Source organism: Eriocheir sinensis, chromosome 10 (genome assembly GCF_024679095.1).
Source record: "Eriocheir sinensis breed Jianghai 21 chromosome 10, ASM2467909v1, whole genome shotgun sequence".
NCBI classification, from domain to species: domain Eukaryota; kingdom Metazoa; phylum Arthropoda; class Malacostraca; order Decapoda; family Varunidae; genus Eriocheir; species Eriocheir sinensis.
In genome coordinates this window covers 20,509,093-20,531,004 of record NC_066518.1, presented here as the reverse complement: position 1 = coordinate 20,531,004, position 21,912 = coordinate 20,509,093, and the positions used below count along the sequence as shown (strand labels likewise).

General features: G+C 43.4%; 1 protein-coding gene across 1 annotated transcript in view; it reads right to left on the bottom strand.

Annotated features, from left to right (window-relative positions):
• Window positions 1-21,912, bottom strand: part of LOC126996675 (mitogen-activated protein kinase kinase kinase kinase 3-like) — a gene marked incomplete at its 5' end in the record, with an annotated part of 50,305 nt that overhangs the window by 14,747 nt on the left and 13,646 nt on the right. Inside the window, 6 exon segments of the mRNA XM_050857409.1 lie at window positions 3,814-3,906; window positions 4,068-4,341; window positions 7,328-7,468; window positions 7,628-7,755; window positions 16,545-16,749; window positions 20,491-20,660. Coding sequence (XP_050713366.1) covers window positions 3,814-3,906; window positions 4,068-4,341; window positions 7,328-7,468; window positions 7,628-7,755; window positions 16,545-16,749; window positions 20,491-20,660 — 1,011 coding nt within the window.

The following is a 21,912-nucleotide window of genomic DNA, read 5'->3' as shown; positions in this document are numbered from 1 at the left end:
TTCAATATGGTGACGGCAACGTCGGCGACACCGTATGGAAAGGGTTAATCCTCTTCTAAACCTCTTAATCCTTTTCCATTTCCTCTTAATCCTCTTCTAAACCTCTTAAGAGGAAATGGAAGAGGATTAAGAGGTTTAGAAGAGGATTAATCCTCTTCCATTTCCTCTTAACCCTTTCTATACTGTGACGCCGACGTCTGCATCACGTATGGAAAGTATGAGTTTAAGTACCTTGGATCAGTTATGTGTAAGCATGGTGGTACGGAGGGAGAGATAAGAGAAAGGGCATTGCGAGGAAGAAGGGTGGTAGGGTCTTTGGGACGAATCATGAATGGTAGAAATGTGAGCATGGAGGTAAAGAGGGATTTGAGAAATACAATAATAGTACCAACCCTCACATACGCAAGTGAAACGTGGGCCTGGAATGAAAGTCAGAGGCCTAGAGTGCAGGCAGTGGAAATGAGTTACTTGAGGAGTGCTTGTGGTGTGAGTAGAATGGATGGAATGAGTAATGAAAGTGTGTACGAGCATTTTGGAATGTGTCACAGGGGTGAAGGGAAGAAGTGAAGCGACAGACTTTAAAGCGGTTTGGCCACATGGAGCGAATGGAGGAGAGTAAGATGACCAGAAGGGTGTATGTGAGTGAGATAGAGGGAGGGAATGCTAGAGGACGACTTCCAGTGAAATGGAGGGATAGGGTGCAAGAGTACGTTAGGGAGAGGGGGGAAAGATCTTTGAGAAACTTTGAGCAGGCAAGGAGGGAGTGTCTGGATAGAGAAAGATGGAAGCTCTTGTGCCGTGGCCATCCCCTGGTGGGAGCTCCTAGGAGCAGGCGTCGATGAAATGATGATGATGATGATGATGACGCAGTTTAAGGGTTAATCAATGCTACGTAATTCCCTTATTTCTTCATTCTCAGATGGCCCCTTTTCAATCCTTTCCATGTTTTTTCTTATCTAATAAGCTCAAATTTATCAAATTCACATCTAATGAAATCAATGGACCTCTACCCATATTCGTTTTTACAGAGGAAATTTTGAATCTTACTTAAAAAATTCCAGGCACAACGCTCAAATCAACCACCGCCTTGCCTGAGCGTGTAACGTCATTGTTGTCCACCCTTCACTCACACCACCTCTCCCCAGTCTGCTACCTCAGCCCTTATCATACATACATACTGTCATGCTGTATAGCCACTTAATGCTGTTCTTAACCTAAATTCCAAAGGAGGAGGAAGGAGAAGCGGATAAGTAGCCTTCCTTCCTGCCTCAAATACCACCAAATACCACCTTTCATCTTACCTACGAACCTCATTCATCACTCACAGTTATCAACGTTATTTCTTCTTTACTTTTTAGATCACAACGTATGATTATACGTCAATATCTTACATGAGTGAAAATAGGGTCAAATTAGGGATTTGGTTCACTTCTTTTTTTTACCTATTATAATTTTCCTTATTTGTTTATGTCCTAGCATCTAATGATTTTGCATCCAAGTGTTTTTTAGTGCCTACTAGTTGTTAGATGCAAGATCATACTGTATTTGTTAATAAATTTATATTTAGTTTTACCATGTTTGCAAAACAAACACTGCAAGGAAAAAAAGCAGACTTTTTGCCAATTAATTAATGTTCATGGTCCAAAAGAAACTATTTCAGACTCCAGACCGAAATCTCAACTGTTAACTTTCATCTGCTGATTCTGATGTCTGTTAATACAGAGTCCATTTGTTTGGGAGAAATTGCCACCTCTCAAAACACACGAGAAATTAATCAATTCAAGACTTAATATTTTTTCCAACAATCTGCCTGGGAACTGAACCTAGGCCTGCAAGATGCAAGCGGACATTCAAATGTCAAACCACAGGGTACCCAACAGCTAAATGCCCTAAGAGTCCTCAACTGTATCATGAGCTATTAGGGGAGGCAGTGGCCAAGTGGTCAGCATGTGGATGTGGTAATCACAATGACCTAGGTTCAAGCCACACTGTATGATGCTGACAATTTTCAACCATCACTGAGTGTCAGAAGATTACCCACATGCTGCAATCACATGCTGTCCAGATTTTCAATCAACCCTAACTTCATTGACTTCAGTCAAGAGTAACACTGGAGGGGGCAGCATGGGCCATGCAAGTCATATATCATGGCAACCACTTTAAATAAAATTCACCTACACACTATCCCTATTTATATAGGAAAGGGAGATGCACTTTTGTGTGGAAAGTACAGAGGAGTGAGGTTGCTAGAGCATGGAATGAAGTTGTGTGAGGAGATTCTGGAGAGAAGGTTGAGAGACATAGTTAAAATAGAGGACATCCAGTTTGGTTTCCAGCAAGGCAGGTCAACTACTGATGCTATCTTTGTGATGAGGCAATTGCAGGAGAGATATAAGGAGAAGAAAAATATGTTGTATCACGTTTTTGTGGATTTGAAGAAGGCTTTTGACAGAGTTCCAAGAGAAGTGATAGCATGGGCTCTGAGAAGGCAGATGGTTCCTGAGAGATTGATCAAATTGGTGATGGCATTTTATGAAAACTCAATGAGTAAAGTGAAGGCTCCAGCTGGAATATCAGAGGAGTTTAGCATCAGAGTTGGTGTCCATCAAGGGACAGCACTCAGCCCACTGCTATTTATAGTAGTGATGCAGGAGGCTATGAAAGAAGCTAGAAGAGAGGGCCTGAAGGAGCTGTTGTATGCGGATGACCTGATGTTAATGGCAGAATCGGAGGAGGCAGTGGAAAAGTTCAGGGCGTGGAAGAGGGCAATGGAGAGAAGAGGGCTGAGGGTGAACATGGAAAAGACAAAGGTCTTGATATCTGGTCAGGAGCCGATGATAAGAATGGAGAGTGGGAGGTTCCGAGCGGTTGCTGTGGAAGAGGGGTGAGAGAGAATTCGGTGTGGTGTGCAGGATGTGAAAGGTTGTGTCATCAGAGATGTTCGGGTGTAAGAGATGTGTGTAGAGCTGGTGTCGACTTCCGTTGTCCAACTTGTGTTGGAGGAGGACGGATAGAGATGAAAGTGAGGCAAGTGCGGATGCATGAAGCCCCTGTAGAGGTAGTGGACAGCTTCTGCTACCTTGGGGATGTCATACGGTGTGAAGGAGGAGCAGAAGCTGCAGTGAAAAGGAAGATAGCTTGTGCTTCAAAGAGGTGGGAGGAACTGGCAAACTTATTAGTGAACCAGAATATCCTGCTTGGCAGCAGAGCACAGGTATACAGGGCGCGTGTGAGATAGGTGCTCCTGTATGGGGCAGAGACTTGGGCTGTGACGAAACAGCTGGAAGCATTATTGATACGGTGTGATGTGAGAATGCTTAGATATTTTATGGCAATCAGAGGGCAAGATGGAATTTCAAATGAAGAAGTGGTGAGGAGGAGTGGCCTGGAGGGCCTGGAGGAGTTACTGAGTAAGACCAGATTAAGGTAGTTTGGACATGTAAGGAGAAGAGAACACATCCTGAGACGAGCACTGAACATTGAGATAGGGGGCAGAAGACCACCAGGAAGGCCAAGGAAGACATGGAGAAGGGTGGTGGAGGAAGATATGAGGATGCTGAACATCACGGAAGAAATGGCTATGGACCAGCAACAGTGGAGGAGGCTCATATACCATCCAACCCCACCATAGGGAATAAATAGACGTTAAACGATGATGATGATGATGAATACACAACTAATGGCCTGGGGCTGTCCACGAGGCCCCTCAAGAGAGCCAACCGGTGTTACAGGCATTACTTAGAACAAACAAACAAACAAAATAGTTGATAGTAAACAGTGCATGTTTTCTCAAAAAAAAAAAAAAGTACTCACCTATAGAGTCTATATTGAAATCAAATGTGAGCTCAGATGTTTGCTTTTTCCTCTCCTTGAGTCTTCCTTGCAGATTAACCACTCTTACTATATCTGCAAGAGTAAAAATAAGTGTCTTAAAAAATCTGGAAAAATATTTGGTGCACTAGACAGAATATAATATCAGGCTCAAATCTTGTGTACTGACACTAACACCAAGTGACTGCAATATGGCAAATACATGGCTACTCTATGGCAAATACATGGCTACTCACTCTCATAGCACACAAGGATTGCATCCTTCTCAATTTGGGTGACATTCTTTACATTGAGGTTGTGGCGTGGCACAACAGTTGCCATGCCATCCATGTCCTCATCTTCGTCTGGAGTCCAAGTTGTGCCAGTGTTAAGGTCAATGAGATTGTGCCGCAGCTCATCTTCTGACCCATAGCTGCGGTTCACATCCACACACATGAGTGGGTACTCAAGGTCTGGTGTTATAACCATCTCAAAGACTCTCAACGGGTGTGGTAGGTAGCACTCATTTTGCTGGGGGTTAAAGGTGAGAAGGTAAGTTGAAAATAATCTTTAAGTCTGTATACCTAGTTAGACCACATGTATATTATGCTGTTCATTTCTAGTTCCCTATTATATAATGAACTAGTCCTTGAAATCTAAGTATTCATGTAGTACTTACTGCCAGCTATATAGGGTAAGTCATTTATATGGTAATACCAGTATAAAATAAAATAAAATTATCTTTACCACTTTTCATGCCTTTTCTTGGGATTACTTTTCCACTTTTACTAGAGGACGCATCGACATAATAACTCGCAGCATACTGCCGCAGCTTTTGTTTACTTTTACGAATATCGGAAACTGTTTGTTTCTTAACACCATACTCATCACATACACTTGCTACACTCAATCCACATTCTAGTTTCTTTATCAAATCAAGTTTCTGCATCACTAAGATTCACACGTTTACGTTTTTCTTGTTTGGGAGGCATCTTGGCACAAAACAAACACCAGGGCCGAGGAGTGGTAGATTGCACCACATTATCAAATATTACGTCAGCCTCTATACCTGCCTCCCTTCAAGCTCGGAACAATTCTTTTTTTTTCTTTTTTTTTTTTTAATGATTTTATGATATACGTAATATTATTTTTAAATTTATTTTAATAGGATTTTATATGTGTTTATTTGTTATTTTATGGTTTTAATGTTTCTAAAGCCAGTGTCACACCGGACAAATCTACCCAGCAACAGACAGAATGTCCGTTGCTGGGTATTTGTCCGTTGAGATTTTGTGGTTCGTTAAATCCAAAATCCGTTAAATTGGGGTCCATTAAATCGAGGGCTGAGTGTATTTACATACAAATGTAAGGTCACAGCTCGGCCGCTTAATAGCACAAGACAAGAATAAACAAGTAGGTCTGCCGGTGCACATGCAGCCACCTAGTGGTTGTTGTGGATATTGATCAGGAGAAAGAATTCAATGTATGTTCAGACTTTTGTTAATTCTGTGTAAGGTATGTAATGACTTTATGAAACGATGGTTTATCAATTGCTTTGGATAACTTTGGTAATGTCTTCATTCAAAATTGTAAGAATAAAACCGACACATTGTATGGCAGAAAGAAACTAGCTAATTTGAGCAAAAGGGGGTAAACTTTAATTTTCTGCCATAACCCAGTGTATACTGTACTTGAAATGTACAGTTTTTTTCTCATGCACTGTCTAATTTGGAACCTAACATTCGTGTATTAGGAGGGATTACTATGCACAGTAATCCCTCCTTAAATATGGATGTTAGCTTCCAAATTAGACTGTACATAAGGAAATACTATGTATAACCTTTCAAGTACAGTATACACTGAGTAATGATAGAAAATTAAAGTTTACTCTCTTTTACTCAAACTACCTAGTTTTGTTTTGAAGTACAGGAAACTCTCGATTTACGCGAGTTTGGTTTACGCGTTTTTGAAATAACCCGGGGTCCAAAATCCAAATAAATGTTTAATTTGGGCATTTTTTTTCACTTATACGCGATATTTTATGGAGTGGCCACCAGATGTCTCATGCAACTGGACTCACACGGCCACACAGCTGAGCTCAGTTCTTCCCGCACGCTACTTGAACAACAATACAGTACCTACGCTGCCACGCTACTCAACAATAGGGATGGGCAGATACCGGTACCAGTACCGGTACTAACGGTACCAGCAATATGGTACGGTACTGGTACCAGACTGCTCGGTACCGGTACCAATACTAGCCAGCCCCTCATGGTGTCCCTCATTTCTTCCTCACACGAGAGAGGCTGAGAATGAGTGCCCGAGTGGATATCTCGGTTCTGGTGACACGCGGCATGCAGCTGTTTGTTGTGTGGGTGTGGTTGTGTGGTTTGTAAATAATGCAAATGGCGGCCGGGCTGGGATTGCGTGAAATAACTCCTCGTACAAGACTCATGATGTACAGTTTCTGATATCATATTCACCCCATTATTCCCACTAATATTAATAATTAATAATGAACACATGGACATTTTTTTCAATATGATTTTTTATGTAGCTTGTACTGCTCCTTAGTCATACAATCTTAAGCCACCTGTGACATCAAGATCAAGATCATACAAATGGCGCCTGACGGAAAAACGGGATAACAGCAAGGCATGGACGATCTTCCACCGATTTAGTCTTTGTATAGTAGTTATTAGATTGCCCTGTATTCTATGGTAACATATTATAGGACAGCTACGGACTATGAAGGATTATAAACAATAATAAAGGTAACTTGGCGTTGTTATTGAATAAGACAAAAAACAAACCCTTAAAAACATCCCAAAGAAGAAAAAAATTATTAAAAATTTGTACATTCAGCATATAACACGCAGGGCTAAACTTTCAGGCATTTTTTATGTGAAAAAATGGGTGTAGTATTTGTGATGACAACATATACATGAACATACAAACTTTCATCTAATATAATGAACAAGCACTGTTATACAGCAAGAGTCCAGTAATCCGGAGTACAATAATCTGGAAATCTCAATGGTTCAAAATTTTCAGTCAAGCACCAATTTTAGCTTTTTTGGGTAACATTGAGAAAAATCACGGGAAAAAAAATCAAAAATACTGAAAAATAGATCAAGGCGGTGCACCATATCAAATTCAGCACCTATGTCGACACTCGTGAGTCACCCAGCTCATTGAGGAATGTAAACCATCTAAACCCCATCAGGGCAAGGATGGACAAATATAAAAAATTCTATTTACCCATTGTAAATCTTATTAACATGTCCTCTCTTTCTTGATTTGTTATTTTCTGTATAGCAATATAAGTTGTCTCATGACTTCTGCTAACCACAGTCTATACTACTTTTTGCTCATAATTTTTCCCTGACTGCTGTTAACCTTGTGAATGTTTGTTTATTTTATATATTTGTATCATTTCAGCTGCATGGCTGCCTTTCCCTTTTAATAAAGTCTATGATGATTATTACTACATACACCATAAACACACACACCTCACCTTCAGTAGCATGAACTTATTGAGTGGATCATACCACTGCATCAGGTACAGAGAGGAGTTGGTGGCCCCACACAGGTACTTGTAGCCATTGTAAGGGTTGCGACCCACACAACATCGCAGCGTTCCCTTGGTGTCGGGCACCTGGAGGAGCCAGTGCAAATGAGGGCAGATATCTAGAAGGCTGAACCCTAAATGGACTATCTCAAATGGAGAGGAAAGAGGTGAAGGCAAGTACCTACAAAGAGACACCATAATGTGTTCATATTATTCATTCCTTAACTATTGTGGGGTCTTACATACCTTGTTAGTGATTGCATATTTTCGTGGCAAAAACTTTTCTGGGATTTTGTTCATAGGAAGAGAGAACTTGTGGAGATGCCGATTGTGGAGGCCAATAAGTTCATGACGATAAAGGTATGGCCCTTTACCTGTAGAAAACAAAGGGGGAGTGTAAGTGCTTAGATACATTTCGGACTCATCAGCCAAGGGTACAAGTGTGTTTGTACATTTGTGCATAGGTGAATGTTATATGAATACACTAGGATACACATGGATATAAGGAGTATACATGAGGCCAGACAACCTGCACAAGGCAGCTCCTGAGTGTGTTATTCACTTAATTCTCTTCCCATCCATAAATACATCTAACATCCATTTTAAGCTTTTAATTATATTTGCCTTAACCCGGTAGCAGCGATGGACCAAATTTGTGGCTTTACCGTGTAGCAGCGACGGGACAAATTTGTGCCATGATATAAACCCCCCAAAATAGATGATACATAATCTGATCACAAATGCTTTGATATATATTATGAAATGGTTTGAGTGAGGGTTGATTTTTTCTCATTTTTCTCGCTTGGAGGGATCATTAAGAAACATGATCCCCGCTGCTACTGGGTTAACTACATACAGTCAAACCTCACCATTTGCACACATATGGGCGGTCTGAAGGTGCGCAAATGGCGAATGCGCAAATGGCGAATATAATAACCTATGTGGAAAAATACATATGGGCGGTCACGGCCCAAAACTCCCCCAACCAAAAAAAAAAAAAAAAAAAAATTAATAAAAAAAGGTTTGCTGGCAGGAAACACGCCATACTCACGGCCAATCTCTCGCTTTTTTCTTCCACTGTCCACCTTCTTAATCACTTCCACCGCCATTTTTCTGCCAGTGAGACGCCATTACCATAGCGGCGAAGTGCGCCAATGGTGGGATGATGGCCGCAAATTAAGGCCGCGCAAATGGCGAGGGCGCAAATGGTGAGTGTGCAAATGGTGAGGTTTTACTGTACCAGCTTGGTTTGTTTCAATCATTCACCACCCTGTTTGTGAACCAGTTCTTGCCTATTGCCTTCATGCAGTTAAATATATTCAATATTATACCCTTTGTGGAAATTAATCCAGAAAATGTAAATTTAGACATATTATTAATGTAAATATGGTAATGGGTAGATTAATATTACCACAGCTGGCAGTAAATGTTTAATATGGTGATGGGTAGATTAGTATGAGTTATAAATCTTTACCACCTTGGGTTCTTCCCCCAGTTCCTTCATTTTAGCCCTCTCTTCCTCATTTAACCCCTTCACTATGGCCAGGTGAAAACAGCGCCCCGCCCTGTATCCGGGATGGCTGCATGCATCAAATTTCAAACATCGCTTCTGATTATAACAAGTTTTCAGCCATAATCTCAACATAATCATCATGTATTATATATAAAAACATGCAAAATTAAATGGTGCACATAAAGAAACAAATTATTTTATAATTTTGAGATGTATGCATAAATATACAGAGAAATTTGCAAGAGATTAACATTCTCTCTCTCTCTCTCTCTCTCTCTCTCTCTCTCTCTCTCTCTCTCTCTCTCTCTCTCTCACACATTTACATATACATACATTTACATATTTAGATGAAGAAATGGTGAAGAAACTAATAACATCGATGATACGTCCAAGACTGGAATATGCAGCATTAGTGTGGTCACCTAGATTGAAGAAAGAAATTAGAAAGTAGGAAAGAATACAAAGAGCAGCGACTATATTACCGGAAACTCTGAGAGAACATACTTATGAAGAAAGACTGGAGAAATTGGGACTAACAACACTGGAGAGAAGATGAGAGAGAGGGGACCTAATAGCATTGTACAGGATACAAGAGGGATTGGAGAAATTGGACAGGGAAGACCTAGTAGTACGTGACAAGTGTAACAAGAGGCAATGGTAAGAAATTGAAGAAGAGCGACTGTAGGAGAGACATCAAGAAATACAGTTTTCCATACAGAAGCATAACAACATGGAACGGACTTGATGAGGAGACTGTGTGTGCAAAAACGATTCATGAAATTAAAGCCAAACTGGATGATAAGTGTTATGCAAATGGGACAGCATGAACCTAGTACGGCTCTTTTCCTGTATTTCATAACTAGGTAAATACAACTAGGCAACTAGGTAAATACACACACAGACACACACACACACACACATAGATTAGATGGTGAGAAAGGGAGGGAAGGGTCGAGGAACAGCAAGCTGAAACTTGTTGAAGAGGTGCCTCCCATATCTCTCTCTCTCTCTCTCTCTCTCTCTCTCTCTCTCTCTCAGACACACACATCCACACACACTGCAGAGAGGAGGTATAAGGAAGGAAGGAAGGAAGGAAGGAAAGAAGAAAGAACAAACAGCGGGATGGATGTGAGGGGAGGTCAGAGCTTGTGCGTGAGCCTCACGCTGCCTTACACGCACACACCCACGCACACACTGCAGAAAGGAGGTAGAAGGAAGGAAGGAAGGAGGGAAGGAAGGAAGGAAGGAAGGAAGGAAGGAGGGAGGGAAGGAAGGAGGGAAAGAAGGAAGGAAGGAAGGAAAGAAACATGGAAATGGAAATGCAGGCAACAGAAAGCCTATTGGCTCTTGGGGCTTGAGGAGCAGATGAAAGCACTTTGATATTGAAGAGCTGATGAAAGCACCTCGTTATTCAGTTTACTCCCGACGCAGCGAAATGACGGTCGATTCTATATTTGAAGGAGCTGATGGTATTCGCATTTACTACTTCTGAGGGAAGATTGTTCCAGTGACGGATGACTCAGTTTGAAAAGAAACTCCTTCCAATGTCTGTGTTACATCGACTCGACTGAATGGATAAACCGTTATTTCTAATTCTTGAGTTGGTTTGCAGTTCAAAGAATTTGGAGCAATTGACGTTATTGAACTTTTTCAGGTACTTGAAGACTTGAATCATATCCCCTTGTAGGCGTCTTTTTTCCAATGTAAAGAGATTGAGTCGCTTGAGTCGTTCCTCGTACAGTTGAGCCCTTAAGGTTGGTATCATTTTCGTGGCACGTCGTTGAATCCTTTCCAGTAAATCAATGTCCTTTCTGTAATTAGGAGACCAGAACTGTACTGCATACTCGAGGTGCGGTCTTACCATGGAATTATACAAGGATAGCATCACGTCTGGCGTTTTACACTCGAAGTTCCGAAGGAAGAAAGAAAGAAAGAAAGAAAGAAAGAAAGAACAGACAGCGGGATGGGTATGAGGGGGAGGCCGGAGCTCGCGCGTGAGCCTCATGCCGCGTCTCACACACACACACACACACACACACACACACACACACACACACTGCAGAGAGGAGGTATAAGGAAGGAAGGAAGAAAGAAAGAAAGAACAGACAGCGGGATGGATGTGAGGAGGAGGCCGGAGCTCATGCATGAGCCTCACGCCGCATCCCAGAACCGAGGGGGTGGTGAGACAATGCACTCACTAATCAGCCACTTGGCAACTCCAGGAAAGAGGAACTACACACACACACACACACACACACACACACACACATATATCATTTCTTTCTCATTATTTTTGTTATTTTCTGTTAGAATTGATTGTTCCTGTCAAGTACAAATGAGTGCACGACACACTTATGATATTACACAACAGCAACATTGAAAGTCAAATAAGACACTGTATCATATCCGACCTACATCCTAAAAACAATTGTACAATATCCGGGATGAAATAACTCGTGTGCCCGGATATGGTATGGAGCACGCAAGGACGCAGTATACGCGTCCTTGTGTTGAAGGGGTTAATTAAATCCTTCCTAATCTATACAGTACCCTCTCGAGTTTCACATTTGCTTCATTCCGAAGGTATAGCGCTAAACTCGAGGATCGCGAAACTCGGGGTATTGAAATCCATGAAAAAGCACTTATTGGTTCCGACCCGTGGAAAAAATTACTTATTCTTACTTTACTCCCTTGTTATTTCAATTTTTTTTTACTTTACTCCCTTGTTATGTCAAAATACAGGTAACTCTTGATTTACGCGAGTATTATGTCCTTGAAGAGGTCGCGTAAATCAAAAATAATGTAAATCAAACAAGAGGTAGGTTTCTATCGAAAAATAAATATTCACTTCATTCAGTGGAGAGAGAGAGAGAGAGATATCCCCCCACACATCACAACAATAGCATCACTCCTCCTCCTTGTTTATTTTCTCTATTTCTCATCCATACATTATATTTACCATCCCCTAAGTTAAATGCATCTATACTACCAGTCAATTTGGTTTTCGTAATCCCCATAACATCTGGTTTTTCCTTGCTCAGGTAATCTCCTATTTCTAACATTGACGATATTAACCCGTCCACATTAGTGTATGCCACCTTCAAGCTGTTTCCTCTTCCCTTCTGTACCACTTCCTTAGGTCCATGTCTATCACTCTCCAGAAAAACTTCTTTTTTTTCCTCTTCTGACCTTGCTTCATTCTTTTCGTTGGCTTGATTCTTCAATTCTCTAATCATGTTTCTTTCCTCCACACTTCTGTCCTTTCTTACCCAGACTTTTTTGTAGGTCTCTGTTCTTGATAACTTCCATGACTTTCCCACCACTTCTTCTGCAGCAGCTTGAGACCCAAATCTAACTTTTACTGGTTGTTGGGCTCCTTCTTCATACTTTCCAAGCCTGCATACTTCTTTGATCTCCCCTACCAGCTCATGACCTTCTTCCTGAATTGCTTCAATTACTTGCTCCACTGCCTTCCTTTCTTTCTTTTCCCTTGTATGTTTGATCGGCATGTGCTCTTCATTAATGCCCACCACTGCAACAGACTTCTTTTTTTCAACTGTGTCCCTCACTATTTCTGTTTTTTCTTTTATCACCTGGATCACCTTTTCAGTTATAGCTTCATCCTTAGCCTTGACTTGCTCCTCCACAATTTTCTTAAAGCTAACATTCTCCATTTCTTGTTACTCCTTCCAGACTTTATGCGTTTCCTTTAATTCCTTCCTCTGTATCCTCTGTCTTCTTCTCATTTAACATTACCTGCTTGTGCAAGTCATTTTATGCATTTTGCCATACATTTTTCTCCATCTTTAGGACGTCAACCTCTCTCTCCAACGTCCCCATTCTGTCCTTCATTTCCTTCATCTCCCTTTCCAAGTCAATAAGTTTCCTTCTCAACATAATGTCTCGGTCTCTGTGCCTATCCACATCTTCCGAGAAACCTTCAAAATCATTGTCCCTTGGCCTGGCTCCCCTGCTTACCGGTGTAAACAAACCCAGCGGTGGCAACGAAGCCGTCGCCCCCGCCTTCTCCTCGCTCATTATTCAGTGTTATTCACAGTTTTCAGCCTTTAATACTTCGGGACAGCACGATTACCACCTAGCACGGCTCCCACCTTAATTTCCACATCTAGGGTTCAGTTCCCGCGCAGCCTGATGATAGTATTGAAGACGCATCAGGAGTTCAACTGTGTCTGTCCGCCAGCTTGTGTGTGAGTGTGCGTGAATGAGTAATTATGTGTAAACTATCTAACGTGTGTAAGTGGTTGTACTAGTGTGTGCGTGTGTATGTACGTGCATCAACGTATAGGGTGATGGTCAGACTACTTGTTTAACTGTTGGTGACGTCAGGGGCGGAAGGTGAGGCTAGGTGAGGTGGTTCGCCCGCAGAGGCAGAGAGGCAGTGGCCTTCCAACCCGTGAATCGCCCTGACGTCCAGTGTGTTTGGAAGGAATAAAGGCTAACAGCATGAGAAGCTTTGATTGACAACCCCAAGCTATCTAGGCACCATGGAGGAGAAGACGACCCTGCCTGATGATCCGGAGCCTGTGGTGCCACTTGCCCTGACTCCAGCCATACCGTTTGACACCCGGTTGATCCCAGAGTACGATGGTACAACAAACATTGTGGAGTGGCTGATGCGGGTGGAGATGTTGTGCCAGCTTCGGGGTGTCGTGCTCGAATCCGTGCCGCCGCTGCGCCTGACAGGTGAGGCATTCGCCGTCTGGTCACAACAACCGACCTCCAGCCGTGGTTTACTAGCAGCCGTGCGCGGTGCTCTGTATGCGGCATTCGCATTGGATCAGTTCGTGGCATACGAGGCCTTCACAGCGCGCCGGCTTCGACCAAGTGAATCAGCAGACGTCTTCCTGGCTGACCTCAGGCGGCTGTCAACCTTGTTCGGAGGCATCCCTGAACGTGCCCTGACGTGTGCGTTTGTGGCTGGGTTGCCAGAAGATATTCGTCGCACTCTCTGTGCTGGATCTAGAGCCAAAGGACTTGACCTGACCAGTGTGGTGGCCCAGGCTCACGCTGTTCTTATTGAAGTGCGTACAGTGGCGGTTGGAGTGTCGGCACAAGGTTGCTCACCGGTAACACAGAAGGGCCAATCGTCAACACCATCACCAGCCCAGCCACTCACACAACCGTCGCAGGGAGCACGGTGGCCTTGCCGTTGCTGGAGCTGTGGCCAGACGGGACATCTTGCAGCTACATGCCCGCAGAAGGGAAACGACACCGGAGGGGGCGCATCAGCGCCAGCGTCCTCTCCCGGACACCAGTAAGTGGCGCTCTTCTGGTGGTACAGCTGCTTGTCGACAGCCGGTGGTGCCGAGCCCTGGTCGACACTGGGTGTACTGACACCATCGTGCACGCTCAGTGTTGTGCCCAGTGGCAACCACAGACAACCAACATCACCACCATTAGTGGGGACACATTCCAATGCGTCAGGGTCGGCAGAGTGACGTTGGAGACCCATACTGGCCAGCGTGCTCAGGTGTGTACCCTGGTGGCGGGCGAGAAGCCTCTGGACATGGACGCTGTGCTTGGCATCGCAGGCATCTTGGCACTTGGTGGCGTTATTGTGAAGGCTTCGTCAGAAGTTCAGTTCTGCGGCACAAGGAAGCTGTGTGGGGCCGCGTCTGCGGCGCCGTTGGTGGTGGATGCGCCAGACTTCAGCATGCGGTTCAACATGGTGCGTGTGACATGGACAGTGACATGGAAGTGGACGAACAGAGCAGCACCCGACTGCTTGCGCAATGTGGTAGCACAGTACAACGTGTCCCCATCCATGCGTAAGGAGTTCGACGGCGAGTTGGATGCATGGATCAGAAACGGCTGGCTGGTGCCTCACGATGAACAGCAACATGGGGCATCACGAGGGCTCGTGCCACTCACGGCAGTTCGCCAGAACAACAACGGCAAGATGCAGCCTGTCCTTGACTATCGTGAACTCAACGACCACGTGACCGCCTTCACAGCTGACAGTGACGTGTGTGCCGATCAGTTGCGGAAGTGGCGTCGTCACAGAGTGAATGTGGCTGTACTCGATCTCAGAAAGGCTTATTGCAAATAAGTGTTGATCGGCAGCTGTGGCCGTTTCAAACAGTGATAGTACGAGGTCAACGGTACTGTCTGACACGTCTTGGATTCGGGCTCAGCATAGCACCGATGGTCATGAAAGCCGTTGTCAAGACCATTCTGGCTCAGGACCCAGGGATCGAGCGAGCTGTTCTGCCATACGTGGATAACCTGCTGGTGGATGAGGACCAGGTCAGTGCAGAGAAGGTTTCTGCGCATTTTGCGTCCTTCGGGCTGGAGTGCAAGCAGCCTAACCGTGCAGTTGACAGGGCACGGTTGCTGGGGTTGCACGTGCAGTCCGCCGGTGGCCAGTTGCTGTGGACCCGTGACAACCCGATCTGCTCCTCACCCACAAGAGTGACACGCCAGGCTGTATTCGTGTGGTGCGGACAGTTGATTGCACACCTGCCCGTTGGTGGCTGGCTTAGACCAGCAGCCGCATGGTTGAAACGCCGGGTGAATGCAGTGACTGGCGGTTGGGACGATGTTGTGCAAGACGACTCTCTGCGTAGGCAGATGGAGTGTGTGGCGACGCAGCTGGTCAGAGATGATCCGTGTCAAATCCTCTGGTACGTGCGTGGCGACCGGGCAGTTGTGTGGACAGACGGCAGCTCTCTAGCTGCCGGTGTTGTTGTGGAGACACCACAAGGCGACACCATCGAGGATGCATGCTGGCTGCAACAAGATGAAAGCTCCCACATCAACATGGCTGAGCTAGATGCAGCGGTCCGTGGCGTCAACCTGGCCCTCATGTGGGGCATGCAGACCATAGAGCTAAGGACAGACTCAGTGACTGTCCATCGCTGGATCGACGACTCGCTGAATGGCCGTGCGCGTCTTAGAACCAAGGTGCACGGAGAGATGTTGATCCATCGTCGTGTCAATGTCATGCGGCAGCTGGCAACTGAACTCAAATTGGATCTGTCTGTGACACTCGTCCGGTCTTCCGAAAACCATGCTGATGTCCTTACACGCATCCCAGAGGAGTGGGTGCAGGGTGCAAGACTAGCAGTGGCCGCGGTGACAGTTGCCGAACGAGTCATCGTGTGTGTGTAAACTTCTATGAACAGAAACTGAGAAGTGTGCGTGTCTGTCCATACAACATAATTTTATTTTAGGCTTGGAAAACTGTAATTAGAACAATATCATGAACATGTATTGAAAACTTATGATCATTTATACAGTTCTCATTATAAACATCCTTTTGAATGCTCCCTTACAAGTAGTCAACCAAGTAGTCTGGTAAGAAGTATTTACAGCAACCACTAGCATGGTTACTGTAAGAATAAAGGTGCATGGGGTGTTGGCAGGATGTGCGGTGAGCAGCGAGCGCTTTGGCTGGCCATAAAAATGCTCAAGAAAACCCAGGAATATCCAATTCTTTAACTTGATAATATCCATGGACTACCCAACAAATATCTAAATCCATGGACATTGAAGTTTCACTGTATGCCTGCTCAAGATATTCTGCAAGAATTCCCTCGGAAATAAAAATTGAAATGGCAGGCACATTGGGTTCTAAGCTGCCAAAGTTCTGTCTTGGAATGAAACCTTATTACTTCTGGATGGTATTACCTGATATCGTCATGAGCACATCCTTAATGACGAACATCCATGTGGTTCTAGTGGGAAGCAGCTGTTCCATGGTGGCTTCATGCAACTCATTCAGATTCAAGGTGTAGATGCCCTCTTCTGCACCAATAAGGATGTGCTGATCACGGGTCTCTGGGTGGATCCAAGAAGCTGTGCAGTGAATATGTAGTGGACACCCATTGAACACCTGCAGGAAGAAATTGATGGTTAAGAATTACCAAAATAAATATTTCCTATTGTATATGAGCTTTCACATATTACCGCCACAAGTTTTGCGTTATCCGAGTTTCGTGATCCTTCAGTTTAGCGCTTAGTCCTAAATTCTTAAAATTCTTACCATCACGACTTTCGCGTATTACCGCCACGAGTTTCGCATTGCTTTGACATGTTTGGGTCACGTCTACCTACCGTCAGCGTCATGCATGCTGCTGCGTCCAACCATTGGGCATATGGGCAACTGCGGTTGCCCATATGCCCAACTAGGAGCGAGTTGTTGGTTGTCCTTATGAATGGAAAGCAGTTGTGAGTATGAGCGCTGGGTACCTGGGTACCGAACGGCTGCATGTAAACAAACAGACAACGGCAGTGGCTGAGGAGTGAGGAGCAGTGGAAGATGGCCCACCAATTGACTCGTAAAGTGGACTGGCAGAGCTGCTTTGCTTGCTTCTTGATTAAGAAGATAAGAGAACACCCTGTGCTGTGGAACCACAGTCCAAAAATCTTTTTCTCAAGTCTATGAAAATTGTAGATCTCCCAGTGTTGTTTTCCTTTTCTTCTCATTCTTTTGACCTGTAATGCATGGTAGCGACGGTGAAAAGTAACAGTGGAAAATAGGAAAAGGGCATAGAAAAGCAAAATCAGGGAAAGAAAAGGACAGAAAAACACCTAAGTTCAGGGTGAAGTGTATAAGTGCGCACTGTTAAGTAACTAGGGCCGCTTTCACAGTCACTTTGTTTTGATCGTTACGAATGGCGGCGATCGCCACTTAGTGTTTCACATACAAAGCGAGAGATGTTAAGAGTAAGTGGTAAGTGCAGGGCTAGGCTAACCCCACAGCCGCCACTACCCCATCGGCCAGTTTCACGTGGAAATACTATAGCAGCGATCGCCACCATAGCGATCAAAACAAACAAAATGACTGTGAAAGCGGCCCTAAGTGCATGTTGTGAAGTATAAAAGTGTGGAGAAGGAGGACCTAAGAAGCGATACAAAGCGTTACAGGTCAAAAGGAGAAGAAGAAGGTCCACTACACTGGCCGGTGTAGCGAGAAATATCTCCCCGATGAAATTAGTCATTCTGCTGTCCACCATGCATGCGCGCTGTGGAAATACACAGCATTAAAAGTATTAATTTGGCTGGTTTTGGTCTAGTCTGTCCGCTTGTGATCTTTGTGAGCGGTGAGGGAAATATAGAAACAGCAAGCAAGTTGAATCTCTCTGCGAGCTATTTTGCGGCGGCGGCAGCAGTTTATGTTCAAAAGGCATTGAAAAGTCAATCATGATATTAGGGATTTCATGATTTTTAACAGAAAGAGTTAGCAGATTATTTCATAACACACAGAAAACTACCAGAAAAATATAGGTTTGTCCAACTGTCCCACGGGTGACCGCAAGCTACCACCCTTACTTTAGCAGATGACACCACGTGGATCACAAGCATGTATTCATAACTGCCAGCCAATTGTTAGGCAGCCGCCTTCAACTGGGGCTTAAAAACGATCTGATCTTACTTCCCATTTTCTGCCTATTAACAAGGTACGTATTTTGAGATAACAAGGGAGTAAAGTTGAAAAAATTGTGATAACAAGGCAGTAAGTCGGAAAAAGTCATTATTTTCCACGGGTCGTAACCAATAAGCACTTTTACATGGATTTCAATACCTCGAGTTTCGCGATCCTTGAGTTTAGCGCCATACCTTCGGAATGAAGCAAGTGCGAAACTCGAGAGGGTACTGTACATAGCAGGCAAGACACAATTCACGCAGTTCTCGTGACACGTGGCATGCAGCTGTTTGTTGTATGAGTGTGGTTGTGTGGTTTGTAAACAATGCAATTGGCGGCCGGGCTGGTGTTGCGTGAAATAACTCCTCGTACAAGACTCATGATGTACAGTTTCTGATATCATATTTACCCCATTATTCTCACTAATACTAATAATTAATACTGAACACATGGATATTTTTTTTCCAATACGATTTTTTATGTAGCTTGTACTGCTCGAACTGGCAACAGTGCTCCTTAAGTCATACAAAACAATGCAAATGGCGGCCAGGTTGTGTCGGCGCCCGACGGAAAAACGGGATAACAACAAGGCATGGGCAATCCTCCACCGATTTCATTTTTGTATAGTAGTTATTTGATCGGCCTGCATTCTATGGTAGCATATTATAAGACAGCTATGGACTACGAAGGATCATAAACAATAATAAAGATAAGTTTGCAGTTGTTATTGGACAAGATGGAAAAAAAAGACCCTTAAAACACCCCAAAGAAAACAAATCAATAAAAATTTGTACCTTCGGCGTATAACTCACAGGGGTAAACTTTCAGGCATTTTTTACGTGAAAAAGGTGCGCGTTATACACCGCAAAATACGGTAAATCTTAATTTCAATCAACTTGATTTAAATCATACAACTCTACAAAAAATGCAAAAAAATTGAGAGCCAACTGTGAATCAAATGCAGACACAGAGTTATATACTAGAGCGCACATCCTTTATTTCGCTGCATTGTTATGAGTGATGCCAGCAGCGCGAAGTGGCAGCCATGGGTGTTCCCAGTTCATCTAAAACTGACAACTTCATACACCTCACTTCCACCCAGTTTCCTGGCCCCATCATTCATTATTAAGAAAAACTAAGACCACCGCTGTCTCCTTGAGAAAATTCTGCATCACACTAGCATAAATTTGTAACAATAATGTAAAAGCAAATATAGGAAAATCAGAGTTAAATGAAATAGCGCATAAACATTTTCTTGCAGTCATTTCCCTTCAACTCCTTAGTACTCAGCTATTTTTCATCACATCATTTTTTTAACTACAGATGCTAAGTCTACATGTTTTTCCGATTCTTTTGTGTAGGTTATGTCCCGATGAAAAAATACATAGAAGGTCAAAATTGCCTGGAAATATAAGCTGTGCTGTGAAGGAATTCATTTGCCTTGGCATTTGTTTACTAAGATCCACCGTTCTTGACAGCAGAGGCTAGAGAAGAGGAGCAAGGATTGACACTCTGCCATCACAGCACAGCTTATGTTTCAGGGCAGTTTTGACCCTTATATATTTATACATTGGGATGCAACCTACATCAACAGAATTAGAAAAGCATGTACATTCAGGAACCATGCTTAAAAAGTGATACGTTGAAAAATAGCTGAATATTAAGGAGTTGAAGGGAAATAAGTGCAAGAATTGTGTATGCACTGCTTTATTTACCCCAAATTTTCCTATATTTGTTTTTATATTATTGTTACAAATTTATGCTAGTGTGATGCAGAATTTTCTCAGGAAGATGATGGTGGTCTCAGTTTTTCTTACTAATGAATGGTGGGGTTAGAAAAGTGGGTGGGAGTGAGGTGTTTAAAGTCATCGGTTTTGGACGAACTGGGCACACTCATGGCTGCTGGCCCAGTTCTAGAAGCAATACCTGCAGGGCCTCAGCACACTCTTGTATGTAACTCTGTGGATGCAGATGATTTTGCATGCACTTTCTTCCTAAAAAAATAATTCACATTTGAAGCTAGCTTTTGATCATTGCCACATGAATCAATTTTTCATTGATAATTCATTGATGAAAAACTTTAAAACATGATAGATTTTATGACTACCTTCCATTATAAAAGCTGTCAGCTTCATTGATGCCTATTGTATAATGAATGCTGAAAATGAAGCACAGTATAACTGGGGAATGTGAAGTTGAGAGCTCTACCTTTGAAAAGCATGCTCCCATGTGAACCTTAGGCGTGGGTGGCAGGCCATTTGACTGTGGTCTGGGAGGCGTGTTGTGTCTTCGTTTATCTTTCCTTCTGGGAGGTATGGGGGGTGTACCACTCCCGTCTTCTTCACCACCACTCCCAGCTTGTCCATTGTCTTTGGTTCCTACAAGAGAAGGTAATGTAAAATCTGCATCAGTTTTTTTACTGATATCAATAGGGTTACATTATTATCATGTGTGTGTGTGTGTGTGTGTGTGTGTGTAAAGCTATTTTCACCATAGGAATCAATGTAAAATGGATTAATTAGTCCTGGACCCCAGATGATTGCTTATTTAAACTTTTACAACAGTACTTTGTGCACAAGTTCATAACAAAACCAATGGAAATCAATACATCTAACAAAAAAAAACAAAAAAAAAAGATAAATACAATACTAAACAGATAAAATATAATGAAAACTTAATTTAATTTTACCGTACCTATACAGAGGAGTGTTGATGGCGCAATAGTCAATGTCACACTGTCTGTTTTCCTCCAACCATGGGGCTATGGGCAACCGTGGTTGCTCATCGCCCCAACAGTTGGTTTCATCCAATGGAAAACAGCTGTGGGTACGAGGAACCACGTGGCTGTATGTAAACAAATGGATGACGGCAGTGGCTGAAGAGTGAGGCTCAGTGGAAGATGACCTACCAAGAGATCCGTAAACTGGACTGGCAGGGCTGCTTTGTTTACTATTTAATTGACAAGATAAGAGAACATCCCGTGCTGTGGAACCACAGTTCAAAATCTTTTTCTTTTTCTCAATTCTATGAAAATTGTAGAACTCCTGGTCTTTACAGCACAGTTCTCTGTTGAGGTTTGGGTAAACACTCCTGTTCTCCTGTCATTGAAGCCATGATTGTGACCACAACTGTTTCTTCCTTCTATTTAACTGCAGCAACAAGTCAATAACTTGGGTAACGATAGCACAATCCGTAACAGCCCTTACTTTAGCAGGCGGATATGTTTACGTTGTGGATACGGGCAACCGACCTTGTGTGATACACACCCGGAAAAGTTGAAGTTGCTGGTAAATCTACTGCCAATGCAGTTGGAGGAAAAAGGCCCAGTGTGACACCAGCTTTAATAAGTCTAAGGTAGTGAGGAAGGGAAAGGGAAGAGATGTTACTGTTTGGAAGGACAGTCCCCTACCATATTATGTATTTAGCGAAAGCTACACAACAATTGATGCTCTCCCGCCAATACTCCCGGCCTGTCACCCCACGATGTTGCCGGCTTGAGTGTTTGTAGCTCAAGACACCGTTCGTTACCCGAGACGTTTTTTGTTTAGAAATTTTGTTTGTGAACCGGTCTGATCGTGACCAGAGGTTACACTGTATTTACATTATATAGGTCTCTTACGTGTGGTGATA